Below are 25,881 nucleotides of genomic sequence, written 5' to 3'. Positions count from 1 at the left end.
CTATAAATAAAATGGAAATTTCATGGACGTGCCAAAATTCTGAGTTTGTAAAAATCACCTTCATTTCTTTGGCATCAGATGCTTACATTAATTATAATAAAATAATAAATAAAAAGATACTGATACTTTCCATTAAAAAAAAAAACAAAAAAACAGGAGCCCTGTGGCAACCTAATCAAGACAAAACAGCTGAAGACTCATAAAGGCTGCAAAATCCCTCATCAGCTGAGAGACAGGTAAGGAAACAGCCTGGATGGTAGAAGAAGTGATTACAGAAAGGAGAATTACCAAGCTTGTCAGCTGTCTGATTTGTTAGAATAAGCTCCATGGACTACATTGCCGTGTGGCTTCTAGTTGTATTCAGCCAGTGGGAGTTTGCATGTGGGGAACAACAGGTTCTCCTGCTTATTTCCCTGATGTGAAAGTTGCTATCTGTCTCTGCCTAAGGCCACATTGCTGCAATTTCAGTAACTGCCCAGTTACACCCACTGTTTCTTCCTTTAACTCTGCCTTTGTAAAAAAAAATTCACTCATAAAGCTCTTCACATCCATATAAAAACCTTAAATTTGCTTGTTATCTCTTTTATCTGTACCCTACTGCAACCTTAACTCATATATAAAAGTATACACATTTTCTAACTTTTATTTATTTATTTATTTTTCATTTATTTTTATTAGTTGGAGGCTAATTACTTCACAACATTGCAGTGGGTTTTGTCTTACATTGACATGAATCAGCCATGGAGTTACATGTATTCCCTATCCCGATCCCCCTTCCCACCTCCCTCTCCACCCGATTCCTCTGGGTCTTCCCAGTGCACCAGGCCTGAGCACTTGTCTCATGCATCCCACCTGGGCTGGTGATCTGTTTCAGTATAGATAATATTCATGCTGTTCTCTCGAAACATCCCACCCTCGCCCTCGCCTTCTCCCACAGAGTCCAAAAGTCTGTTCTGTACATTTGTGTCTCTTTTTCTGTTTTGCATATAGGGTTATCATTACCATCTTTCATAAATATTTATATAAATTTCATAAATTTCATAAATATTTCATAAATATTTTGATTTATGCTCTTCCTAACAAATGACTTGTTTTGAAGTGAGATTGTGCTATGTTGTTGCTGTTTAGTCGCTAAGTCACATTTGAATATTTTTCAACCCTGTGGACTGTAGCCTGCCAAGCTCCTCTGTCCATGGGCTTTCCCAGGCCATACTGGAGTGGGTTGCCATTTCCTTCTCCAGGGGATCTTCCCCACCCAGGGACTGAACCTGTGTCTCCTGTACTGACAGGTGGATTCTTTACTGCTGAGCCACTTAGGAAGCCCAATTGTGGTAATACTTCATAACAAAGTGAGAAACTTTTTATTTTCTTCCCTATATTGGAACAGTTTAAATAACATACATGGATTGATTGTTCTTGATGGAGCTTTGATGTACATTCTCTAGAGAAACCATTTTGGATAGGTTGATTTTAGAAGTACACTTTTGATTCCTATTTCAATTTATTCCTGAGTCATGTGAAAGTGAAAATCACTCAGTCGTGTTCAACTCTTTGTGACCCCATGGACTCTACAGTCCATGGAATTCTCTAGGCCAGAATATTGGAGTGAGTTCCCAACCCAGGGATCAAACCCAGGTCTCCCATATTGCAGGTGGATTCTTTATCAGCTGAGCCACAATAGGTTCATTCAAATTTTATATCATTTGTAGTCAATATTTTTATTTTAAGAGATTTTAAATTTATTGGTATATGCTTATACATATAATTTTCTAATGTTAAAAAAGTCTTTTATGCATTTATGGTCATTCCTGTTATATTCATGATATGCAATTCCAGTTTTCTTATCTTTTAGTGGGTTAATGGCCTGTTAGGTCCAGAGTTTCTATTGTACTTTAGAGATGATAAGGAGATCAACTTTTAAATCTCATACTAAAAAGTTTTTGTCTCTATCTTAAAGTCAGGAGCTCTTATAGAAATGTTTTGAATTCACATCCCAAACTATTCAAGAAACTGATTAATTTTACTTTATGTCACCGTTAACCATGAGATGAATCTCTTAAATACATAGGCTATTAAATCTTAGAAATTTTGAAGTTAATCTAATCCAGACTTTACTTATCTGTAAATGAGGAAAGCAATACTGTCACTTTCAAAGGATTTTTCTGGGGATTAGATAAGAAAATGTTTGCCATTGAAGGACCTTGCTTAAGATAAGCACCCAGTGTGTATTATTTTTATTACTGTTAACATAAATGAGGATAAGATAAAAGTAATGCATGGTAATTAAGAGCCCAGTGAGTCATGAAGGCCTAGTCACTGAATAAAGAAAAATAATAGTAAATAGAAATCTCCTTAGGGCAACTTAGGTGACTAGACTTGAACAATGGGTGTGGTATCAGGAGAAAAAGCACTTGACATGGTCATTATAGCCAAGGACTGTACTATGAATGCTTTTCATGTTTCAGACTTGATGACTAGAAAATGGATGTTACGAACAGATATTGGAAAATCAGGTGGAAAAGTTTGGTTTGTGGTGAAGATTGTGAATTTTGTTTTAGATTTAGAGGTACAAGCTTGGCATTAGAAGTATAACTAATATAAATAAATAAAATATAGATGTCTTTTTTAGAAAAGTGTAATTCTAGAGCATAAAACACTGGAAGTTCAAATTGAGATTTGGAGTCATCCTCACAGTTTCTAGATCTATATGTTCATTTCAAAGGAGATGGGTTGTAAGAAAAAAGGTGGGAAGCAAAATCCTGAGTCTTTGCAGTCAGTTCAGTCGCTCAGTCATGTCCGACTCTTTGCGACCCCATGGACTGCAGCACTCCAGGCCTCCCTGTCCATCACCAACTCCCAGAGTTTACCCAAACCCATGTCCATTGAGTTGGTGATGCCATCCAGCCATCTTATCCTCTGTCATCCCCTTCTCCTGCTGCCTTCAGTCTTTCCCAGCATCAGGGTCTTTTCCAAGGAGTCTGTTCTTTACATCAGGCAGCCATAGTGTTGGAGCTTCTGCTTCAGCATCAGCTCTTCTAATGAATATTCAGGGTTGATTTCCTTTAGGATTAACTGGTTTGAACACCTTGCTATCCAAGGGACTCTGAAGTCTTCTGCACCACAATTCAAAAGCATCAGTTCTTCAGCGCTCAGCCTTCTTTATGGTCTAACCCTCACATCTGTAAATGGCTACTGGAAAAACTACAGCTTTGACTTATACAGACCTTTGTCGGCAAAGTGATGTCTCTGCTTTTTAATACACTGTCTTAGGTTAGTCATAGCTTTCCTTTCAGGGAGCACGTATCTTTTAGCTTCGTGGCTTTAGTCACCATCTGCAATGATTTTGGAGCCCAAGAAAATAAAATCTGTCACTGCTTCAACTTTTTCACTTTCTATTTGCGATGAAGTAATGGGACCAAATGCCATGATCTTAGTTTTTTGAAATGTTGAGTTTCAAGCCAGCAGTTTCACTGTCCTCTTTCACTTTCATCAAGAAGCTCTTGTAGTTTCTTTTCAATTTCTGCCATAAGGGAGGTGTCATCTGCATATCCGAGGTTGTTGACATTTCTCCAGGCACTCTTGATTCCAGCTTGTGATTCATCCAGCCCAGCATTTTGCAGGATGTATTCTGCATGTAAGTTAAATAAGCAGAGTGATGGTATATAGCTTTGTCATACTCCTTTCCCAGTTTGGAACCAGTCAGTTGTTTCATGTCTGGTTCTAACTGTTGCTTCTTGACCTGCATACAGGTTTCTCAGGAGACAGGTAAGGTGGTCTGGTATTCCTGTCTCTTTAAGAATTTTCCACAGTTTGTTGTGATCTACACAGTAAAAGGCTTTAGCATAGTCAATGAAGCAGAAGTAGATTTTTTTTAAAAAAATTTCTTGCTTTCGCTGTGATCCAGTGAATGTTGGGAATTTGACTTGGGGATGGTCAAGTTTAAACAAAAGCAGCAGCTCATTCTCCTTCAGGGCAGTGGCTAAGGAGATGGAATGTGGAGCCTCGGGAAGAAAATTAAAGTCACTCCCTGGGGAGAAGGAGAGGTTGCTTTTCATCAAAGTCGGCCTCCTCAGAGTATAGGTAATTAAAGCATATGGGGTGTTCCCATAAAAGTGCTTCTCAGGAGGTTCAGGCACTTCCTGGAAATACTGTCAGGGAAGTGTGGTTGGGGGAGTGGAATCCTGTTTCAGGTTGCAACATCCTTCCCAATGCTCGACAGAAGGGTGGGCCAGAGGAAAACCTGGTCTCCTCGCACTTAACAGGTGTTGAAGGTGAAGGCCTGCTGGGGTGGAGGTGGGGTGGTGGGGTGGAGCAGGCTGGGGACCTCTGTCTGAGGCTGAGGATTGCTTTGAGCTTCATATTTAAATTCTAAGTATTCTGGATTATGGATTTCCTTTTACCCTTTGGCCTTTAGTTCCTGCACATGTTGCTGGGCAGAACTAGGCACCAGTTTGTTCATGAAAGAAAATCTGAGCCTTAATTTTTTTTTTTTTGGCAACACTCCTCTTAGGTTCTTAAACGACGTCTAGGCTCCCTCTTGTGGTATCTCGTCAGATCACATGCCTTTAACTTAGCGTTGTAAATACTTTGTCAGAAACTTTGTGATTTCACATCAGCAGTTGAAAGTTAAGGTTCAGATAGTTCCCTCAATTATTAATACCACAGAAGTCGTGTAGTAGGTAAATCTATCTTGTAAAGCTGTATTATAACAGATGCAATTTAATATATTGATATTACTTAACATGAATGGTCTTCTTTAGGGCCCTATAGTGTATCTCTGAATGAAATACTGATGTTTCACGGTAGGCTGAAATGTATCCTCTAGTAGGTTTCTGTAGTTTAAGGAAAGGTTAATTTCTTGAGATTTTAAATATGTTAACTATTTGCCTTTTATCTATGTTTGGATAACAGTTTGGCTGAGCCTAAATTTTCTGAGTCACATTATCTTTCACTAATTTGTTATGCCATTCCTTTACTGCCTGTATGGGATTAAATTTTGTTTTAAAGTAGTCTGAGTCTAGCTAGGTGCTTTTTTTTTTTTAATTTCCCTCTGCCTAAGTGACTTATCTTTTTTCCTTACTGTTCAAAGAAGTCTTTCTTCATCATTAAAATCTAGTAGCTTTATAAGGGAATGTCTTGTTGAAAGTTCTGAATCAAAATTACCAGGGTTGTTCTATGTCTCTCAAAATTATAATTAGTCTTTATTTAAGGAAAGCTTCCTACTTGAATATATGTACTTTTTCTATTCTGATTGATTCTGCATATGTTTGATTTTCTTTGTCTGGATATAATTTCTATAATTTTCTCTCTAATCTTTTAAGTCTTGGTTTTTGTTCATTTAATTTATTTTTTTTTTTTTTGTATTTCTCAAGTTTTTTCTGTCTGTCCTTGTAATTCTCACAATCTCTATTCTCTCTCTTGTCCATTGCAGTGTGACTTTATTTCGGTGGTAGTTTTCATTTGTATTTCATGTGTTTCCAGGGCTTTCAGCCTGCTTTTTCTTTTTTAAATCCCTTATCTCACCACATTTTTTAGTCTATTAGATCCCTGTTTTCAGCTTTTGATTTTAAGAACCAATTGTTTTCATTACTTTAAAGGATAGCAGTATGGTAATTGTTCTGTTATGTATTTGCTTTTCCTTTTTGGTTATGAGGAAATTATTTTGAATGAGGTGAATTATTACCTTGGAGAGCTTTTTGTATGAAGTTTGTATTGACTTTCTATTGCTGTATAGCATGTTACGCGAATTTACCAACTTGAAAAAGCACGAACATATTATCTTACCATCTTCATAGCTCAGGAGCCTGGCACAGCTCTGAGTTCTGCTCAGAGTCTCTGTCTCAGGGTGTCAGCTGGCTGTGTTCTCGTTTGAGGCTCTAGAGGATTCTTTTGCAAACCTATTAAACTGTCGTGAAGTATCCGTTTCTTGGAATTGTTGAACTAAGATCTCACATTTCCTTGACGATTGTCAATGGGAGTTTCTCTCAGCTTCTAGAACCTGTTCACATTTCTTGGCACATGGTCCTCTCCATCTTCAAAACCAGCGAAAGTTTACAGAATCTTTTTGCCAGTTTAAATCTCTGTCACCGCTTCTGCCTGCCAGAGAAAGCTGCTGCTTTTAAAGGGCTCCTGTGATTAGATTGTTGAACACAGTCAAATCTCAGACTAATTCAAAATCAACCGACTAGTAAATTGTTAGTTAATTAGTAGGATGGACTCACTCTGAGCGTTCCCTTTGCTGCTGTGACATATCAGAGGCGTGATGTTGTCACAGTCAGGCCCAGGAGTTAGGATTGGGAGCCCCGGGCACTGCTTCCGGGCCCTGCCTACTTCCTGTGCACTCAGGAGAGGGCCTGGAACTCTGTTCTGGACAAACGGGGCTTGTTTTGGCTGAGATGGAGGTCCCTCCTGAATACGTCATGGAGTGTTTCTTTCCCACGTGGAAAGACTGCGATTCAGATTTAGAATTTTTGTCCGGCTCCTCCCCTTTATGACACATTCTTCCTTGTTTTGTTCCACCTTTCTGGCTTCTCAGTGATGCTAGGCAGACAAGTATCTCCCTGTAAGATGGTCACACTTATTTATAAATGTACTTAGTGTTTTTCTTTCTATAAATTTTTTTCTCATCTTGTCATCTAACTTGTGCATGTGAAGCTTACTTTGTTTTGCATATCCTTTTTTTAAAAATTAGTTTTGTATCTTACTGCTTTACTAAATTCCCTTATTGTTTTTAGTAGCTTTTCCATTGGTTCTGGAATGAATTCAGTGTCACAAAAAGACAGTTATATTTTCTGCAAATATGAGTGGCTTTACCTTTTGATTTCCCATTCATAGGCTTCTAGTTCCTTTCCCTTTAGTACAATATGAAAATTTGCAAAGTTATTGTGTATCCTTATCTTAACTCCTGATTTTAGCAGTCTGTATGTGTACATATACATACCTGTGTGTGTATACACACTTATATATTTAATTATGTTAAATACCTATTCCTGTTTTATGTTGAATAATATGATTTAGTTGACATTTGTCAATTGTCTATTTAAAATCTATGAAACTGGTCATCTGGTTTTTCTAATTAGGTCTAATATGTTAAATTTTAATAGACCTCCTAATGTGCTTCTTTACAGAGTCATGTTGTATTTTGTATACATGTTATTGGATTTTGTTGCTAATATTTCGTTTATGACTTTTTTGCATTGATACTCAGGTATGAGATTGGTCTATGGTTTTCTTTGGTGGTGTTAATATTTTTCACATTATCAATTTTTAGTCAATAAAAATATTTTGTTAATTTTTAATCCTGTTTTTATGTATTGGAGCAGTTTAAGTAGCATTAGACTTATTAATATAAATATTAATATATAAATTTTAAAAATCCACTTCTTTTCAGTGTGGATGCATGGATATATATCTCATACTTTTGATTATAATCCAATGCTGCTTTATTTTGTTGTTCAAATTATTATAGCTTTGTGTACCTGGAATTTTTCCAGTTGGCTCCTGTGTACCTTTGACTTACCTCCACTATTGCAGATATTTTTGTTTGTTTTGAGAACTTCCTATTTCCTTGCACTCTGAGGTGCTTCAGGTTCATCCAGTATATTTCCTGCCCCAGTTCTAGGATTAATTGTTTCTCTCAAGGGCCCTGGTTTCTTTATTACTTTATCATCTAGAGTATAGAGATTATATATAGATCCTTTTGCCTTTAGTCTTGAAGACTCCACTCATTTCCAGAGTTACTCAGGACCCATCCTCTTTAGTGAGGTTGTTTCACACTTTTGCATTAGTTAGATCCTGTTGTCACATTCTACATTTCTTCCTGAAACTTTTTGGCCTCTTAAATGATATTTTTAAAACTTGTATATTTTAAAGTTTACTCTTTGTACTGTGATGTTCAAATGCATAGTGCCATGTATCCACAATCAAACCATCACACAGAATAGTTTCACTACCCTAAAAAAATCCTATGGTGCTTCATATATTCAACCGTCCCTCCCCTCTTCCCTTGACAGCTATTGTCATGCTTTTGCTTTTCCAGATTGTCATATGTTTAAAATTATAATGTGTGTATCCTTTATGGACTGGATTCTTTCACTTAGAAATATGCATTTAAGATTCTTTGCCTTTCTGTGGCTTGACATGTCACTATCAATTTTTATCAATTTTTGGAAAAGTAGTAGAAGGAAATATTCAGAAGTAATGCAGAAAGTAATCCAATATATTGGATATAGTAGTTTTATAAATAAATCTTTGTTTATTTGGGAAAAATGATAAAATAGTATCTGGTAACTGTTACAGAGCCTTAAATGTAGTAATATAAAAATGTGCTGTAGCTGGGCTGAGATTCTAATACCCACAAACCTTGGACAGATGAAGTGCTTACAAGAAATATGGAGAGAGGGGCTGCAAAGATCAGTGACAAAACTGATTATCAAGAAATAAACCCATGCATAAGAAATTTAATGAGATGTACTCTTTGATTGATTTAACAGAATGCTGTACCCTTGTATTTTCTCACTAAAATATGTTACATGTATGAATTAAAAATTAAAGTCATAAAAATGATAGGATAAAACCTAGCATAAATGAATTTATATGTAATCATGGAGAAGAGAAGACTTTTATAAATTAGATATCAAAATTAGAAGCTGTGAAGTAAATTTGAAAAGTTAGTTCTCCAAACAACATGCAGGTGGCCAATAAGCACATGGAAAAATGCTTACTTTGCTGATTCTTTAAAATGAAATTTAAAAATTGTGTGTGTCTGTATATATGTTATTTATTTAACCAGTGAGGTTGGTAGTGATTCAAGATTTTTTTATGTAAAGTGTTGCTTCATTGCTAATGGGATTGCATATTTTTATAACTTTTTGATAAGGCAGTTTGGCAAGTCAAATATAAAGATTTACACATGCTGACCTAGAAATTCCACTTTTGGAACTTGTCCTGTGGATAGGCTTGCACAGCTACGCCAAAATAAATTTTAAAAATATTCATCTTGGCATTATTTTGACCTAAATGTATGCATAATATGATAACCTTAATACTTTATGTTATATTGTTGTTTAGTCACTAAATTGTGTCCGACTCTTTTGCACCCCCATGGACTAGCCTGCCAGACTACATTGTCCATGGGATTTCCCAGGCAAGAATACTGGAATGTGTTGCCATTTCCTTTTTCCTTCTCAACCCAGGGGTCAAACCCATGTCTCCTGCTTTGCAGGTGGATTTTTTACCACTGAACAACCTGTGAAGCCCTATATGTTATAGTATTAATTATTAAATAGTAGTTGTGGACTTGATAAATAAATCACAAGACATTTATTTTGTGGAATATTATAACACTGCCAATAAAGAAATTTAAATATAGCTTTAAATTTTAATATCAATATCAAGGATGTCTAGGACATAAGGAGTGGAAACTGGAAGTTGTTGAATATAAGAATAATATGTTTAATATGATCATGTATAAAGATTTTAATGGATATGGCATGTGAATGTGTGAGAAAATGTCTGAAAAATGATCAAATAAACTGTTGACAGGGGTTATTGCCTCCATCTAAGTGACATGGAAGAGCATAAAGCGGAGGAAGTTAGATGTAAGGGAGAGTTTGGATATTTTGCTTTTCTTCTTTTTTTTTTTTGTTTCATTAACATTTTCTCCATTGCCTTTTTTAAAAAGAAATTTAATTGCAGGATAATTGCTTTATACTATTGTGTTAATATCTGCTGTACATCAATATGAGTCAGCCATAGGTATAAATATGTCCCCTCCTTTTGAACCTCCTTCCCGCCTCCTACCCTTCCCAACCCTCGAGGTTGTGACAGACCATCAGGTTTTAGTTCCCTGCATCGTACGGCAAATTCCCACTGGCTATCTGTCTTACACATGGTAATGTATGTGTTTCAGTGTTACTCTTTCAATTCACCCCTCCCTCTCCTCCCCCTCTGTGTCCACAGGTCTGTTCTCTATGTCTGTGTCTCCACTGCTGCCCTGCAAATAGACTCATCACTACCCTCGTTTTAGATTCCATATATATGCACTAATATATGATATTTGTTTTCTCTCTCTGACTGACTTCATTCTGTATAACAGGCTCTAGGTTCACGCACCTCATTGGGACTGACTCAAATGGGTTGTTTCTATGGCTGAGTAGTATTCCATTTTATGTATGTACCACATCTTCTTTATCTATTCATCTGTAGGTGGATATCTGGGTTGCTTCCATGTCCTAGCTATTATAAATAGTGCTATGACTATCACTGGGATACATCTACCTCTTTCAGTTATGGTTTTCTAGACTGTATGCCCACTAGTTGGACTGTTGGGTCGTATGGTAGTTCCGTTCCTGGATTTTTAAGGAATCTCCATACTGTGCTCCATAGAGGCTATATCAATTTACATTCCTACCAACAATGCAAGAGGGTTCTCTTTTCTCCATACCCTTTTCAGCATTTATTGTTTGTAGATTTTTTTGATGATGGCCATTCTGACCCTAGGGGGTAGGGGTCAGGGGTAGTTTTAATTTGCATTTCTCTAATAATGAGAGATGTCGAGCATCTTTTCATGTTTATCAGCCATCTGTATGTCTTCTTTGGAGAAATGTCTGTTTAGATCTTCTGCCAGTTTTTTGATTGGAGTGTTTGTTTTTCTGGTATTGAGCTGCACGAGCTGCTTGTATGTTTTGGAGATTAATGCTTTGTCAGTTGTTTCCTTTCCTGTTATTTTCTCCCATTCTGAATGTTGTCTTTTCACCTGGTTTATAGTTTTCTATGCTGTGCAAAAGCTTTTAAGTTTAATTAGGTCCCACTTGTTTGTTTTTGTTTTTATTTCCATTATTCTAGGAGGTGGGTTATGGAGGATCTTGCTGTGATTTATGTCAAGGAGTATGCTGCCTATGTTATCCTATAGGAGCTTTATAGTTTCTGGCTTTACATTTAAGTCTTTAATCCACTTGAGTTTATTTTTGTGTATGGTTTTAGGAGATATTCTAGTTTCATCCTTTTACATATAGCTGTCCAGTTTTCCCTTATTGAAGAGGCTGTCTTTTCTCCATTGTATAATCTTGCTTCCTTTGTCAGATAAGGTGCATATAGGTCCATGGGTTTACCCCTGAGCTTTCTATCTCCTTCCATTGGTCTGCATTTCTGTTTTTGTGCCAGTACCATAGTGTCTTGATGACTATAGTTTTGTAGTTTAGTCTGAAGTCAAGAATGTTGATTCTTCCAGTTCCATTTTCCTTTGTCAAGATTACTTTGGCTATTTGAGGTCTTTGTGTTTCCATGAAAATTATGAAATTTTTTGCTGTATTTCTGTGAAAAATACCATTGGTAGTTTGATAGGAATTGCACTGAATCAGTCAGTTGCTTTGGGTGGTATAGTGGTTTTCACAAAAATGCTTCTTCCAATCCAAGAACATGGTATGTGTGTCCATCTGTTTGTGTATCTTTGATTTTTTTCATCAGTGTCTTGTGCTTTTCTGCATACAGATCTTTTGTCTCTTTAGGTAGGTTTATTCCTAGGTATTTAATGGGACTGTTTACTTAATTGTGCTTTGATTTTTCATTGTTACTGTGTAGGAATGCAAGGGATTTCTGTGTATTAATTTTATACCTGCACCTTTACTATATTCATTGGGCAGCTCTAGTAATTTTTTGGTGGCATATTTTAGGGTTTTCAATATAGTGTCATGTCATCTGTAAACAGTGAAAGTTTTACTTCTTTTCCAATCTGGACTCTTTCTGTTTTTTCTCTGATTGCTGTGGCTAGGACTTCCAAAACTATGTTTAATAATAGTGGTGAGAGAGGGCACCCTTGTCTTATTCCTTGTATTTCCTTGATCTTAGAGGAAATGCTTTCAGTTTTTCTGCACTGAGAATAAAGTCTACTGTGAGTTTGTTGTATATGGCTTTTATAATGTTGAGGTATGACCCCTATGAGAGGCTTCCCTGGTGGCTCAGTCTGTAAAGAATCTGCCTGCAATGGAGGAGACCTGAGTTTGATCCCTGGGTCCGAAAGATCCCTTGGAGAAGGTAATGGATATCCACTCCAGTATTCTTGCCTGATGGATTCCATGGACAGAGGAGCCTGGCAGGCTGTAGTCCATGGGGTCACAAAGAGTCAGACACAACTGAGCAACTAAATACATATGCACACATGATCCTTCTATGTCTACTCTTCGGAGAGTTTTTTATTATAAATGAGTGTTGAATTTTATCCTTCTATATCTACTCTTTGGAGAATTTTTATTATAAATGAGTGTTGAATTTTGTCCAAATCTTTCTCTGAATCTGTTTTGATGATCATATAGCTTTTGTCTTTCGATTTTTTAATATGGTGTGTTACATTGATTATTTTGCGTATACTGAAGAATCCTTGCATCTCTGGAAAAAAGCCCACTTGATCATGATGTGTGGTCTTTTTAATGTGTTGTTGGATTCTGTTTGCTAGAATTTTGTTGAGGATTTTTGTATCTATGTTCGTCAATGTTATTGGGCTGTAATTTTCTTTTTTGTGGCATCTTTGTTTGGTTTTGGTATCAGGGTGATGGTGTCCTTGTAAATTGCTTTTAGGAGTTGTCCTTCCTCTGCAATTTTATGGAAGAGTTTGAGTGGTATAGGTGTTAGCTCTCCTCTAAACTTTTGGTAGAATTCACCTGTGAAGCCATCTGGCCCTGGGCTTTTGTTTGTTGGAAGATTTTTTTATTACAATTTCTATTTCTGTGCTTGTGATTGGTCTGTTCATATTTTCTGTTTCTTCCTGGTTCAGTTTTAGAAGGTTATACCTTTCTAAGAATTTGTCCATTTCTTTGAGGTTGTCCATTTTATTGGCATATAGTATAGTTGCTCATAGTATTCTTATGATCCTTTGTATTTCTGCATTGTCTGTTGTAACTTCTTTTTCATTTCTCATTTTATTGATTTGAGTCTTCTCCCTTTTCTTCTTGATGAGTCTGGCTAATGGTTTGTCAACTTTGTTTATCTTCTCAAAGAACCAGATTTTGGTTTTATTGATCTTTGCTATAGTCCCCTTCATTTATTTCTAATTTATTTTTTCTTTGATCTTTATGATTTCTTTTCTTCTACTGACTTTGGGTTTTGTTGTTGTTGTTGTTCTTCTTCTTCTTTTTCTAGTTGCTTCAGGTGTGAGGTTAGGTTGTTTATTTGATGTTTTTCTTGCTTTTTGAGGTAGGTTTGTATTGCTATATCTGAGGTTATTGACATTTCTCCCAGCAATCTTGATTCCAGCTTGTGCTTCTTCCAGCCCAGCATTTCTCATGATGTACTCTGCATATAAGTTAACTAAGCAGGGTGACAATATATAGCCTTGATGTATTCCTTTTCCTATTTGGAACCAGTCTGTTGTTCCATGTTCAGTTCTAACTGTTGCTTCCTGACCTGCATACAGGTTTCTCAAGAGGCAGATCAGGTGGTCTGGTATGATGGCAGATAGATGGGGAAACAGTGGAAACAGTGGCTGACTTTATTTTTCTGGGCTCCAAAATCACTGCAGATGATGATTGCAGACATGAAATTAAAAGATGCTGATTCCTTGGAAGGAAAGTTATGACCAACCTAGATGGCATAGTAAAAAGCAGAGACGTTACTTTGCCAACAAAGGTCTGTCTAGTCAAGGCTATGGTTTTTCCAGTGGTTATGTATGGATGTGAGAGTTGGACTATAAAGAAAGCTGAGTGCTGAAGAATTGATGCTTTTGAACTGTGGTGTTGGAGAAGACTCTTGAGAGTCCCTTGGACTGCAAGGGGATCCAACCAGTCCATCCTAAAGGAGATCAGTCCTGGGTGTTCATTGGAAGGACTGATGCTGAAGCTGAAACTCCAATACTTTGGCCACCTAATAAGAAGAGCTGACTCACTGGAAAAGACCCTGATGCTGGGAGGGATTGGGGGCAGGAAGAGAAGGGGACGACAGAGGATGAGATGGCTGATGGCATCACCGACTCAATGGACATGGGTTTGGGTGAACTCCGGGAGTTGGTGATGGACAGGGAGGCCTGGCGTGCTGTGGTTCTTGGGGTCACAAAGAGTTGGACATGACTGAGCGACTGAACTGAAGTGAACTGTATTGCTATAACCTCCCTCTTAGCGTTGCTTTTGGCGCATCCCATAGGCCTTGAGTTGTTGTGTTTTTATTGTAATTTGTTTCTAGGTATACTTTTAATTCCTTTTTTATTTCTTCAGTGATCTCTTGGCTACTGTTTAGCCTCCATGTGTTTGTGTTACTTTACAGTTGTTTTTTCCCCCTGTTGTTGATATCTAATCTTAAAGTGTTGTGGTCAGAAAAGATGCTTGGAATGATTTCAGTCTTCTACAATTTGCCAAGGCTTGATTTGTGACCCAAGGTGTGATCTGTCCTGGAGAATGTTCCATGTGCACTTGAGAAGAAAAGTGAAATCTACTGTTTTGGAGTGAATTGCCTTGTAGATATGAATTAGGTTCAGCTGGTCCAATGCATCTTTTAAAGCTTGTATTTCATTATTAATTTTCTGTCTGAATGACCTGTCTATTAGTGTGAGTAGGGTGATAAAATATCCCACAATTATTGTTACTGTTGATTTCCCCTTAAATAGTTGTTAGCATTTGCCTTATGTATTGAGGTGCTCCTATACTAGGTGCATTTATAATCATTATATCTTTTTTTTGGATTGATCCCTTGATCATTATGCAGTGTCCTTCTTTGTCTTTTGTCATGGTCTTTTTTTTAAAGTCTGTTTTATCTGATATGAGTATTGCTACTCCTGCTTTCTTTGATTTCTGTTTGCATGGAATATCTTTTTCTAGTTCCCTCACTTTCAGTTGTATGTGTCCCTAGGTCTCAGGCATATCTCTTGTAGGCAGCATATATAGAAGTCTTGTTTTTGTATATATTCAGCCAATCTGTGTGTTTTGGTTAGAGCATTCATCCATTTACATTTAAGGTGATTATTGATATGTATGACACTATTATAATTTATTTTTTCTGGATTGTTTTTGTAGGCCTTTTCCTTCTCTTGTGTTTTCTGTCTAGAGAAGTCCCTGTAACGTTTGTTGTAAAGCTGGTTTGGTGGTACTGATTTCTCTTAACTTTTGCTTGTCTGTAAAGCTTTTCATTGCATCTTTGAATGTGAATGAGATCCTTGCTGGATAGAGTGATCTTAGTTGTATATTTTTTCCTTTCATTACATTTAAGTATATTCCACCATTCCCTTCTGATCTGCAGAGTTTCTGTTGAAAGATCAGCTGTTAGCCTTATGGGGATCCCCTTTTATGTTACTTGTTGCTTTTGCCTTGCTGCCTTTAATATTTGTTCTTTGTGTTTAATTTTTGTTAGATTGATTAATATGTGTCTTGGCATGTTTATCCTTGAGTTTATCCTGTATGAAAATCTCTGAACTTTCTGGACCTGGGTGGCTATTTCTTTTCGCATTTTAGGGAAGTTTTTTACTATAATCTCCTCACAGATTTTCTCATGCCCTTTCCTTTTGTCTTCTGGGACCCCTGTGATTCAAATGTCTTTATGATTAATATTGCCCCCAGAGGTCTCTGAGACTGTCCTCATTTCTTTTTAGTCCTTATTCTTTAGTATACTCTGCCTCAGCCACTTCCACCATTATATCTTCCAGCTCATTTATCCATTCCTCTGCCTCAGTTACTCTGCTATTGGTTCACTCTAGTGTATTTTTCATTTCAGTTATTGTGTTGTTCATTGCTGATTGTCTATTCTTTAATCCTTCTAGGTCCTTGTTGATCATTTCTTTCATCCTCTCTATCTGTGCCTCCAGTCTATTTATCCATGCCTCCATTTTATTTTCAAGATTTTGGATCATCTTTAGTATCATTACTCTGAATTCTTTTCCAGGAAGACTGTCCATTTCCTCTTCATTTGTTTTGTCTTTTGGGTTTTTACCATGCTCCTTTATCTGCTGCATGTTTCTCTGGCTTTTCATTTTGTTTAATTTACTATGTTTAGAGTCTCCTTTCTGCAGGTTGGAACATCATAGTTCCTTGTATTGTGGAGTCTGCCCACTGTGGGTGGGGTTGGACCAGTGCCTTGTGAAGGTTTTCTGGCTGGTGGATGGAGTTGGATCTTGTCTCTCTGAAGGGCAGTGCCATGTGCAGTAGTGCTTTTTGATGTGTCTACGGGTTTGGTATGCTCTGAGTGGCCTCTCTGCTAATGTGCAGTGTTGTGCTCCTGTCTTGCTGAAGGATTGGCATGGACCATCTGTCACTGGAGCTTGCTGACCTTAGGGTAGGGTTTGATCTTAGTGTTGAGATGGAGACCTTTGGGAGAGCTCTCATCAATTAATATTCCATGGGGTTGGGAGTTCTCTGGTCTTTCAAAGTCCTGGACTCAGGTCTCCCACCTCAGGGGTTCAAGTCCAACCCTTTACTGTAGCACTAAAACCTCACAAGCCACACAGCATAGAAGACAAAACCCCAAGACTGTTGGTAAAAGCAACACTCAGCAGCCCAGAATACCCAGAGAAACTCACACCAAAGTCCTCCAGTATTTCTAGGAAGGTCTCTAGACCTGTTGTGGGCAGTGTGGGGTCTGCCCAGTCTCAGATCTGGCCTTATTCCGGCTTGTACTTTGTCCCAACGTCCACAGTAGCCCCTGGAGTCCACAGTCTCAGGCTAATTGTGGGGATTTAATCTGCTTCTCCTGTGGCAGCTAATTCTCTTTTTCTTCTTTGGTCACACAGCCCCTGGTGTTCTGCTTTGGTTTTGGGTCTGGCTCTGCTTGGAGGTGGGCTTCCCAGGCGGCTCAGTGAGTAAAGAATCCTCCTGCAATGCAGGAGACACTGGTTTGATCCCTGGGTCGGGAAGATCCCCTGGAGGAAGGCATGGCAACGCACTCCAGTATTCTTGTCTGGGAAATCCCATAGACAGAGGAACGTGGTAGACTGCAGATCACCGGGTTGCAAAGAGTCAGACACGACTGAAGTGACTTAGGAGGCACGCATGCACTGCTTGTAGGTTGCCCTCTCATGACTGTTCCCTGCCTAGACATGAGGAGGCAAGAGACTTTTTAGGACTCACTTGCTCACTCTGGCTGGGGAGAGGGAGGGGGTATGGCAGCCACAATTGGGATGTGCTAGAGGATGCCTATGGCAATAGAGACCTTCTGGATGTTCTTACAGCCTGATATGGGTCATGCGCACTCTCAGAGCAATTGGCCCCAGATCGTGGGTCCCTAAGAGGAATCAAGCTGCTTATCCTCTCTGCAGGGTGCAGGCAGTAACCTGTGTCTGCTCACAACCTGGTGGTAATTGCCATCTCTGGGATCTGAATCACATCAATGGCGTTTTGTCTGCTGTTTCAGGCACTTTCCCTGGGTTTGGTGGTGACTTGTTCAGTCACTCAGTCATGTCCGACTCTTTGAGACCCATGGACTGCAGCACGCCAGGCTTCCCTGTCCTTCACCATCTCCCAGAGTTTGCTCAAACTCATGTCCGTTGAGTCAGTGATGCCATCCAACCATCTCATCCTCTGTCATCCGTTTTTCCTCTTGCCTTCAGTCTTTCTCAGCATCAGGGTCTTTTCTGATGAGTCAGCTCTTCATATCAGGTGGCCAAAGTATTGGGGCTTTGGCATCAGCATCCATCCTTTGGTTTGGATGGTTTGATCTGGTTTGATCTCCTTGCAGTCCAAGGTACTCTCAAGAGTCTTTTCCAGCACTACAATTTAAAACCATCAATTCTTCAGTGCTCAGCCTTCTTTATGGTTCAACTCTAACATCTGTACATAACTACTGGAAAAACCATGGCTTTGACTATAAGGATGTCTCAGCAAAGTGATGTGTCTGCTTTTTAATACACTGTCTAGGTCTGTCATTACTTTTTTCCAGGGAGCAAGCATCTTTTAATTTCATGGCTGCAGCCACTGTCCACAGTAATTTTGGAGCCAAGAAAATAAAGTCTGTCAGTGTTTTCATTTTGTTCCCCAACTGTTTGCCCTGAAGTGAAGTGATGACACCAGATGCCATAGTCTGGTGGCTTGCATTTCCTGCTGTGGAATTGTAAATTGCAGTCTAATTCTGCCTGGGACTCTGACTGGTTTTGTTGGTTTTGGTGGCTGCCGGCAGGCGCTCCCTCAGCTGCTGTCTGTGAGTGCAGAGTTGGGGTGTCCCGGTGACAAGGACCTCTTGCCCCCCGGGATGCCGTCTTCTCCCTGACTCCCTGCGCTGTGTCATCCCAGCTCCCCCAGAGAAGCCGCATGGAAACCAGCCCAGGTCCTCGCCGAGGTCCACCAGCCGCATCCGAACCGTGACACCCTGCCCTCACCTCCGCTGCAGGCGGAGGCATCCAAGCCATTTCTTGGCTGTGGCGTGCTGTTGGCCGTGATCTCTGGTGGATTCCCTCCGCTGTGCCTTCTGAGCAGCCGCCACTGCGCTCCCCTCTGTAGTTCTGAAGCTCCCCTGACCCCACCTGTGAGAGAGTTTCTTACTGTGCGGAAACTTTTCCTCCTTCAGGCCTCTGTCCTGGAATCCTTTGTTTCTTTTATTATCTTTATCTTTTGCCCTGCCTTGTTCTAAGGAGACTGGCTTGCCTTTTTGAGAGTTTGGGTGGTTCTGCCCAGCATTCAGAACTTGTTCTGTGGGAGTTATTCTATATGCAGATGAATTTTTGATGTATTTGTGGGGAGGAAGCTGATCTTGCCTTTTTATTCCTCAGCCATCTTCTCTCCAAACCTTGGATATTTTTCTTGATGTTCTTCAAGCATGTTGAAAATTTATTTAAACAAGCAAGTTGAAGCTCATCAATTACTTCCTCCAGGAAAAACAAAAAAACACCAAACCCCATAGAATACTCATATAATCATAATGTCTACAAGATTATTACAACAAAATATTTTCCTAAAGGCAATTTATCTATTATAAAAAAGGAACTAGGAGAAAACAGTAAAGCAGTAATACACATCAGTTCAGTTCAGTTCAGGCGCTCAGTCGTGTCCGACTCTTTGCGAACCCATGAATCGCAGCACGCCAGGCCTCCCTGTCCATCACCAACTCTTGGAGTTTACTCAAACACATGTCCATCGAGTTGGTGATGCCACCCAGCCATCTCATCCTCTGCCCCCAATCCGTCCCAGCATCAGGGTCTTCTCCAATGAGTCAACTCTTTGCATGAGGTGGCCAAGGTATTGGAGTTTTAGTTTCAGCATCAGTTCTTCCAGTGAACACCCAGGACTGATCTGCTTTACGATGGAGTGATTGGATCTCCTTGCAGTCCAAGGGACTCTCAAGAGTCTTCAATACCACAGTTCAAAAGCATAAATTCTTCGGCGCTCAGCTTTCTTCACAGTCCAACTCTCACATCTATACATGACCACTGGAAAAACCATAGCCTTGACTAGATGGACCTTTGTTGGCAAAGTAACATCCCTGCTTTTTAATATGCTATCTAGGTTGGTCATAACTTTCCTTCCAAGGAGTAAGCGTCTTTTAATTTCATGGCTGCAGTCACCATCTGAGTGATTTTGGAGCCCCGAAAAATAAAGTCTGACATTGTTTCCACTGTTTCCCCATCTATTTGCCATGAAGTGATGGGACCAGATGCCATGATCTTAGTTTTCTGAATGTTGAGCTTTATGCCAATTTTTTCACTCTCCTCTTTCACTTTCATCAAGAGGCTTTTTAGTTCTTCTTCACTTTCTGCCATAAGGGTGGTGTCATCTGCATATCTGAGGTTATTGATATTTCTCCTTGCAATCTTGACTCCAACTTGTGCTTCTTCCAGCCCAGCATTTCTCATGATGTACTCTTCATATTAGTTAAATAAGCAGGGTGACAATATACAGCCTTGACGTACTCCTTTTCCTATTTGGAACCAGTCTGTTGTTCCATGTCCAGTTGTAACTGTTGCTTCCTGACCTGCATGCATATACATATGTTCAATTTAGCAGTATATCAAGTAATAAGAGATTGATAGTCTAATCTACTACCTCCAGGACAATGAATGTTGAAATCAGGAATTATAATTCAAAGGTTTGACATGGCCAGGGAAATATCATAAATAATGCAGACTTAGTCCAGTTATAAGTATAGATTACCTGCCAAAATATCTGCCAACCTCTTATAATATGAATATATACAATATTATAGAGAATATTTTAGATACAAAATTTTAAGAATTATTTTTATGCATTGAATTTGCATCTGAAACTTTGATGCCTGTCAGCCAGTTAAGGAATATTCAGAATCGGTGCTTTAGGGGCCCTACATTTCATCAGTGTGGAAATAATAAGTCTTGACCTGATATCAAGAAAATGAAAATAGAATTAGCTGACATCATTGTTAAAATACAAATTCCTGGATGCTACACTAAAGTGAGAGGGTTGGGAATATATTTTTAACAAGTCTCTTAGTTCATTAATATAATATGATGAGTTTGTTTGTGTGTGTGTTAGTCACTCAGTCATGGTTGACTCTTTGTGACCCCAGGCACTGTAGCCTGTCAGGTTCCTCTGTCCATGGGATTTCCCAGGCAAAAATACTGGAATGGGTAGCCATTCCCTCTCCTCCAGGGGATCTTTGTGACTCAGGAATTGAACCCAGGTCTCCTGCATTGTAGCTGGGTTCCTTACTGTTTGAACCACCGGGGAAGCCCATGATGAAGTTAGAAAATATGGATTTATTATGCCCAGCCATTAAATGTGATATTTTTATAAAAGGTTTTATTTAATCAAACTTAAAGATAATCATTTTCAGGTATCCAAATTGGAAAGAAAGAGGTAAAATTATCATTTTATGCAGATGATATGATATGTAGAAAACCCTAAAAGAGTTCATACAAAAACTATTAAAATTGATAAATGAATTCAGCAAGGTAGCAGGATACAAGTTTAACCACACAGAAATCTGTTGTATTTCTTTGCACTAACAATGAAATATCAGAAAGGAAAAGTAAAAAGACAATCCCTTTTAAAATTTCATTATGAAGGTAAAATAAACCTGACCAAGGAGGTAAAAGACTTGTATTTTGAGAACTATAAAACATTGATAAAGAAAACAGAAGACACTTTAAAGAAATGGAAAGATATCCTATGGTCTTGGATTGGAAGAATTAATATTGTTAAAATGGCCATACTACCCAAAGCAATCTATAGATCTAATGCACATACCTATCAAATTCCCTAATACATTTTTCACAGAACTAGAACAAATAATTCTAAAATTTATATGGAGCCATAAAAGATCCAGAGTTGCCAAAGCAATCCTGATGAAAAAGAACAAAGCTGGGGGTATAACCTTCTCATATTTCAGACAATATTGCAAAGCTATAGTGGTCAAAACAGTGTGGTATTGGCAGAAAAGCAGATGTGGATTAATGGAACAGAATGGAGAGCTCAGAAAATAAAACATACACATGTAGGGTCAATTAATCTTTGACAAAGGAGGCAAGAGTATATTATGGAAAAAAGACAATCTTTTCAGTAGGGGATGTTGGGGAAGCTGAAGAGTTGCATGTAAATCAGTGAAATTAGAACATTCCCTCACACCTGATACAAAAATAACCTTAATGGCTTGAGGACTTAAATATAAGACATGACACTATAAAACTTCTAGAAGACAACATAGGCAAGATGTTCTTTAACATAAGGTGTAGCAATGTTTCCTTAGGTCAGTCTCCAAGTCAATCGAAATAAAGGTGAAAATAAACAAATGGTGCCTAATCAAGCATATAAAATTTTATATAGCAAAGAAAACCATAAAGAAGATGAAAAGACAACCTACAGACTGAGAGAAAATAGTTGGAAATGAAGTGACCAACAAGGGCTTGATTTCCAAAATATACCAATAGCTCATACAACTCAATAACAAAAAACAACCCAATGAAAAAATGGGCAGAAGACCTAAATAGACATTTCTGCAAAGAAAACATACAAATGTTCAATAGGCACATGAAATATGGTCAACATCACTCATTATTAGAGAAATACAAGTCAAAACTACAATGAAGTATGCCCTCATACTGGTCAAAATGGCCATCATTAAAAAAAAAAAAAAAACTACAGGTATCAAGTGCTGGAGAGAGTGTGGGGAAAAGGAAACCTTCCTACACTGCTGGCAGGAATGTAAATCGGTGCAGCCACTGTGGAGACGGTTTGGAGGTTCTTTAAAAAACTAAAATGATCCAGAGTCTACTCCTGGGCATTTATTCAGAGAAGACTCTAACTTGAAAAGATACTTGCCCCCCAGTGTTGATACCTGCATTATTTACAATAGCCAAGACAGGGAAGCAACTTAAATGTCCATCAATAGGTGAATAAGATAGGATGCAGGGTGTGTGTGTGTATGTGTGTGTGAATATATATATACACACACATACAGTGGAATAATAGTGAACCATTAAAAGAAAGAAATAATGGTTGTAGTAGTAACATGGATGAACCTAGAGATTATCACATTAAGTGAAGTAACTCAGAAAGAGAAAGACAAATGCCATATGACCATATGTTGATTGATAAGATCAATATTGTGGTAAAAAAAGTATATATATATATATATATATATATATATATTTAAACTTTATTTTGTGTTGGAGTATAGCTGATAACAATGCTGTGATAGTTTCAGGTGAACAGAGAAGGGATTCAGCCATGCATACACATGTAACCATTCTCCCCCAAACTCCTGTCCCAGCCAGGCTGCCATGTAACATTGAGCAGAGCTCCCTGTGTAGTAGGCCCTTTCTGGTTATCCATTTTAAATATAGCAATATTGTGCATGTCCATCACAAATGCCCTAACTATACCTTCCCTCAATCCTTCCCTCCAGCAACCATAAGTTCATTTTCTAAGTCTGTGATTGCCTTTCTGTTGTGTAAGTAAGTTCATTTGTATTGTTTCTTTTTAGGTCCCACATGGGTGGGATGTCATAGGATACTTCTCCTTCTCGGTCTGACATCACTCAGTCCCACAGTCTCTAGGGCCATCCATGTTGCTGCAGATGACATTGTGTCCTTCCTTTTAGTGGCTGAGGAATATGTTGTTACATATATGTACCACATAGTCTGATGCTGTCACGTTTTGAGGCTGTAGTGTTTCATGTGGGCATCGTAGGTGGCTCAGTGGTAAAGGATTCTCCTGCCAGTGCAGGAGACGCAGGAGACCCAGGATCTACCCCTGGGTTGGGAAGACCCGCTGGAGGAAGAGATGGCAACCCACTCTAGTATTGTTGCCTGAAAACTCCCACAGACAGAGGAGCCTGGCAGGCTAGTCCATGGGGATGCGAAGGAGCCAGACACAACTGAGTGATTGAGCATGCATCCAGTGGTTCATGTATTTTCTTTAATAATTGTCTTTTAAATATCTTAATTATTCTCAATATTTTTAAGTATAATAAAGTGAAGAAGGAAGGTTATGTTAGGCAAGTAGAATTTATGATATTTAAACTGTTAGCTAACATTTTGATAAATTCACAGTCTTATTTTATTTTTTCCCTAAAGATACTTGCTCAGCAACAAAGAATAAGCATGGTTGTAGCACTTCCGGTTCCCCACTTTTCTACTACTTGTATGTCTTCGTTCTGGGACAGCTGTTGCTGGGGACAGGAGGGACTCCTCTGTATACCCTGGGAACAGCCTTTATCGATGACTCTGTGCCCATCCACAAATCTTCTCTCTATATAGGTAAGTTTGCTGCTAATACGAATGTCTCAGTGTCATTTCATGTTATTGCTTGTTTATAAGTAATGCACAGCATACACTTTTTAAGAAGTTAGTTGTGATTTCATAAGTATTTACATTAGGTAAATGCAATATTGCTTTTTTTTTGTTTAACTATTTGCCGAAGTACCATGTCCTTCAGTTAAATGTGGTTGATTTTTATTGACATCCTCCTTTATCTCCTATGCTGGGCATGTCAAGCCTTCCTGGAAGTGCTATCCAAGAAATAGGTCATCTTGATTGCTGGAATGTTTCCCAGGCTAATTTACACAGGTGTGGGGATAGAGTTCTGCTGTTCTGTGTGACTTACTTCATCCTACATGGAATTGACTAGAGTCAACAAAAGAAACCACACAATGGTACTCAGAAACTCTGTGGAGTTGTTCATTTCAGATTAATGCTTTTTACATATGACTCAGTATTTTCCCTTTGTGGTCTAATTCTTGACAGCACAAGTTTCTCTTAAATCCCATCCCTGGAGTTGCTGGAAGGTAGAGCTAACTAAACCGTGCATGGTCTACATCCAGATTAATGTGTCATATATTTGCATGTGAGTCTTCACTTAATCGAGGCTTCCCTGGTGGCTCGGGTGGTAAAGAGTGCAGGTGCAGTGCAGGAGACCGGAGTTCAATTCCTGGGTCAGGAAGAGCCCCTGGAGAAGAGAATGACCACGTGCTCCAGTATTCTTGCCTGGAGAATTCCAGGGACAGAGGAGCCTGGCGGGCTATAGTCCATGGGGTCACAAAGAGCCAGACACAACTGAGCGACTAACACTTTGACTTTTCAGTTTCACTTTATCAGTATACTCAGATGTAGGGGACTTTGTCCACTTGGACTGCTCAAAGAGAATACTATAGACTAGTTGGCTTACAAACAAGAGAAATTTATTTCTCACAGTCCTGGAGGTTGGCAAGTACAAGATCATGGTGCCCAGAGGAGATTTAGTAACTGATGGGGGCCCATTTCTTGTTTCGTGGACATCTGCCTTTTAGCTGTGGCAGAGGGGACAAGTGAGCTCCCTGGGGCCTTCTTTTAAGGGCACTAATCCTGTTCTGAGGGCTTCACTCTCATGACCTAATCCCTTCCCAGAGGCCCCACCTCCAAATGCAACTGCGTTGGGAATTGGATTTCAACATATGAATTTTGTGGCGACATCAACTTTCAGTGTATAAGGAGACCTGTTGCTGTAGTCGCTGGAAGCCCCCTGTGCTCAGTGTAGCCCTGAATATCTGATATGGAAGCCTCTGCACTCCTGCCTGTCCGCTCGGTTTGCTTTGGTCTTTGTACGAGATCTGATGCTCTCTCACACATGCTGGAGGATCCGTACAACTCCACGCACTAATTTAACGATGCTTTTATTTCAGTTAGCTACTAGTGCTGCTTTTCAGTCTTCTAGCTCACAGATTTTCTCCCTGAGGTCCTCTTCTAATCAGCGCTTCTCATAAAACAATTTCCGTATTTTAGTAACACACAAAATATACGAAGTTTTTCAAAGATTGTTTAAGAATGAGAGGCTGGGGTGAAGGCCTAAGAGACCATCCCAGATTTTATATTCCCTGGGACTGAAGTTTTCAGGGCTGTAATTTATTCCAGCAGAAGGATACAAAGGAGAATCAGCACAGGGAAAAGGTACCTGAGGTAAAGTACATACACAACCACGCGCAAGCTTTAAGCATCCACTCGCTCCTAGTGGAGCCACACCAGTCAGAATTAATTCCTCCAGCCAGGAGTTGTAACAGCTCATATGAAATGTTTTTTACCAGCTAAGTTCATTAGAGACTCAGTGCCCTAGTTTTTACTGGTAATCGACCATATAGGAACCCTCTGCCTTGCACATAGGGAAGTTCTAGACTCTCAGAAGGAATACAAGTGTTTGGAAAAACCACATTGTTTATACAAACAGTTTCAGCACAATGACCCACCTTTATTAGGGAATGGTGGCATCCCTCTGGACATTTAAGATCCCAGATGCAAGCTCAGGGTCAGCCTCACAAGCACAGTCTTTCTGAAGGTTGCAGCCACAGAGCCTGCTACTTTTAACTCTTTGCAGTACCATAGGAATTCACTGAATGGTAATTTTTGAGAGTAAAGGGAAAAAAAACCAAAGTAATAAAACTGGGAAACTCATTTTAGTTTTTTTCAGTGTCGGATAACTGATTCTTTTCATTGGATAATTAGGTTTTGTTGAGTGAAATCCTTCCTTAAGCTTTTTA

General features: G+C 38.9%; 1 protein-coding gene across 2 annotated transcripts in view; it reads left to right on the top strand.

Moving 5' to 3' along the window:
• SLCO4C1 (solute carrier organic anion transporter family member 4C1) overlaps nucleotides 1-25,881 on the top strand; it is a 77,476-nt gene that overhangs the window by 22,584 nt on the left and 29,011 nt on the right. For both annotated transcript variants that reach the window (XM_020890442.2, XM_070465858.1), the window contains one exon: nucleotides 23,450-23,632. In XM_020890442.2, coding sequence (XP_020746101.2) covers nucleotides 23,450-23,632 — 183 coding nt within the window. The remainder of the gene's footprint in view (nucleotides 1-23,449; nucleotides 23,633-25,881) is intronic.

The sequence above is a fragment of the Odocoileus virginianus genome, chromosome 3 (assembly GCF_023699985.2).
Source record: "Odocoileus virginianus isolate 20LAN1187 ecotype Illinois chromosome 3, Ovbor_1.2, whole genome shotgun sequence".
NCBI lineage: Eukaryota > Metazoa > Chordata > Mammalia > Artiodactyla > Cervidae > Odocoileus > Odocoileus virginianus.
The sequence above is the reverse complement of the archived record's forward strand: the minus strand, read 5'-3'. Positions and strand labels throughout refer to the sequence as shown.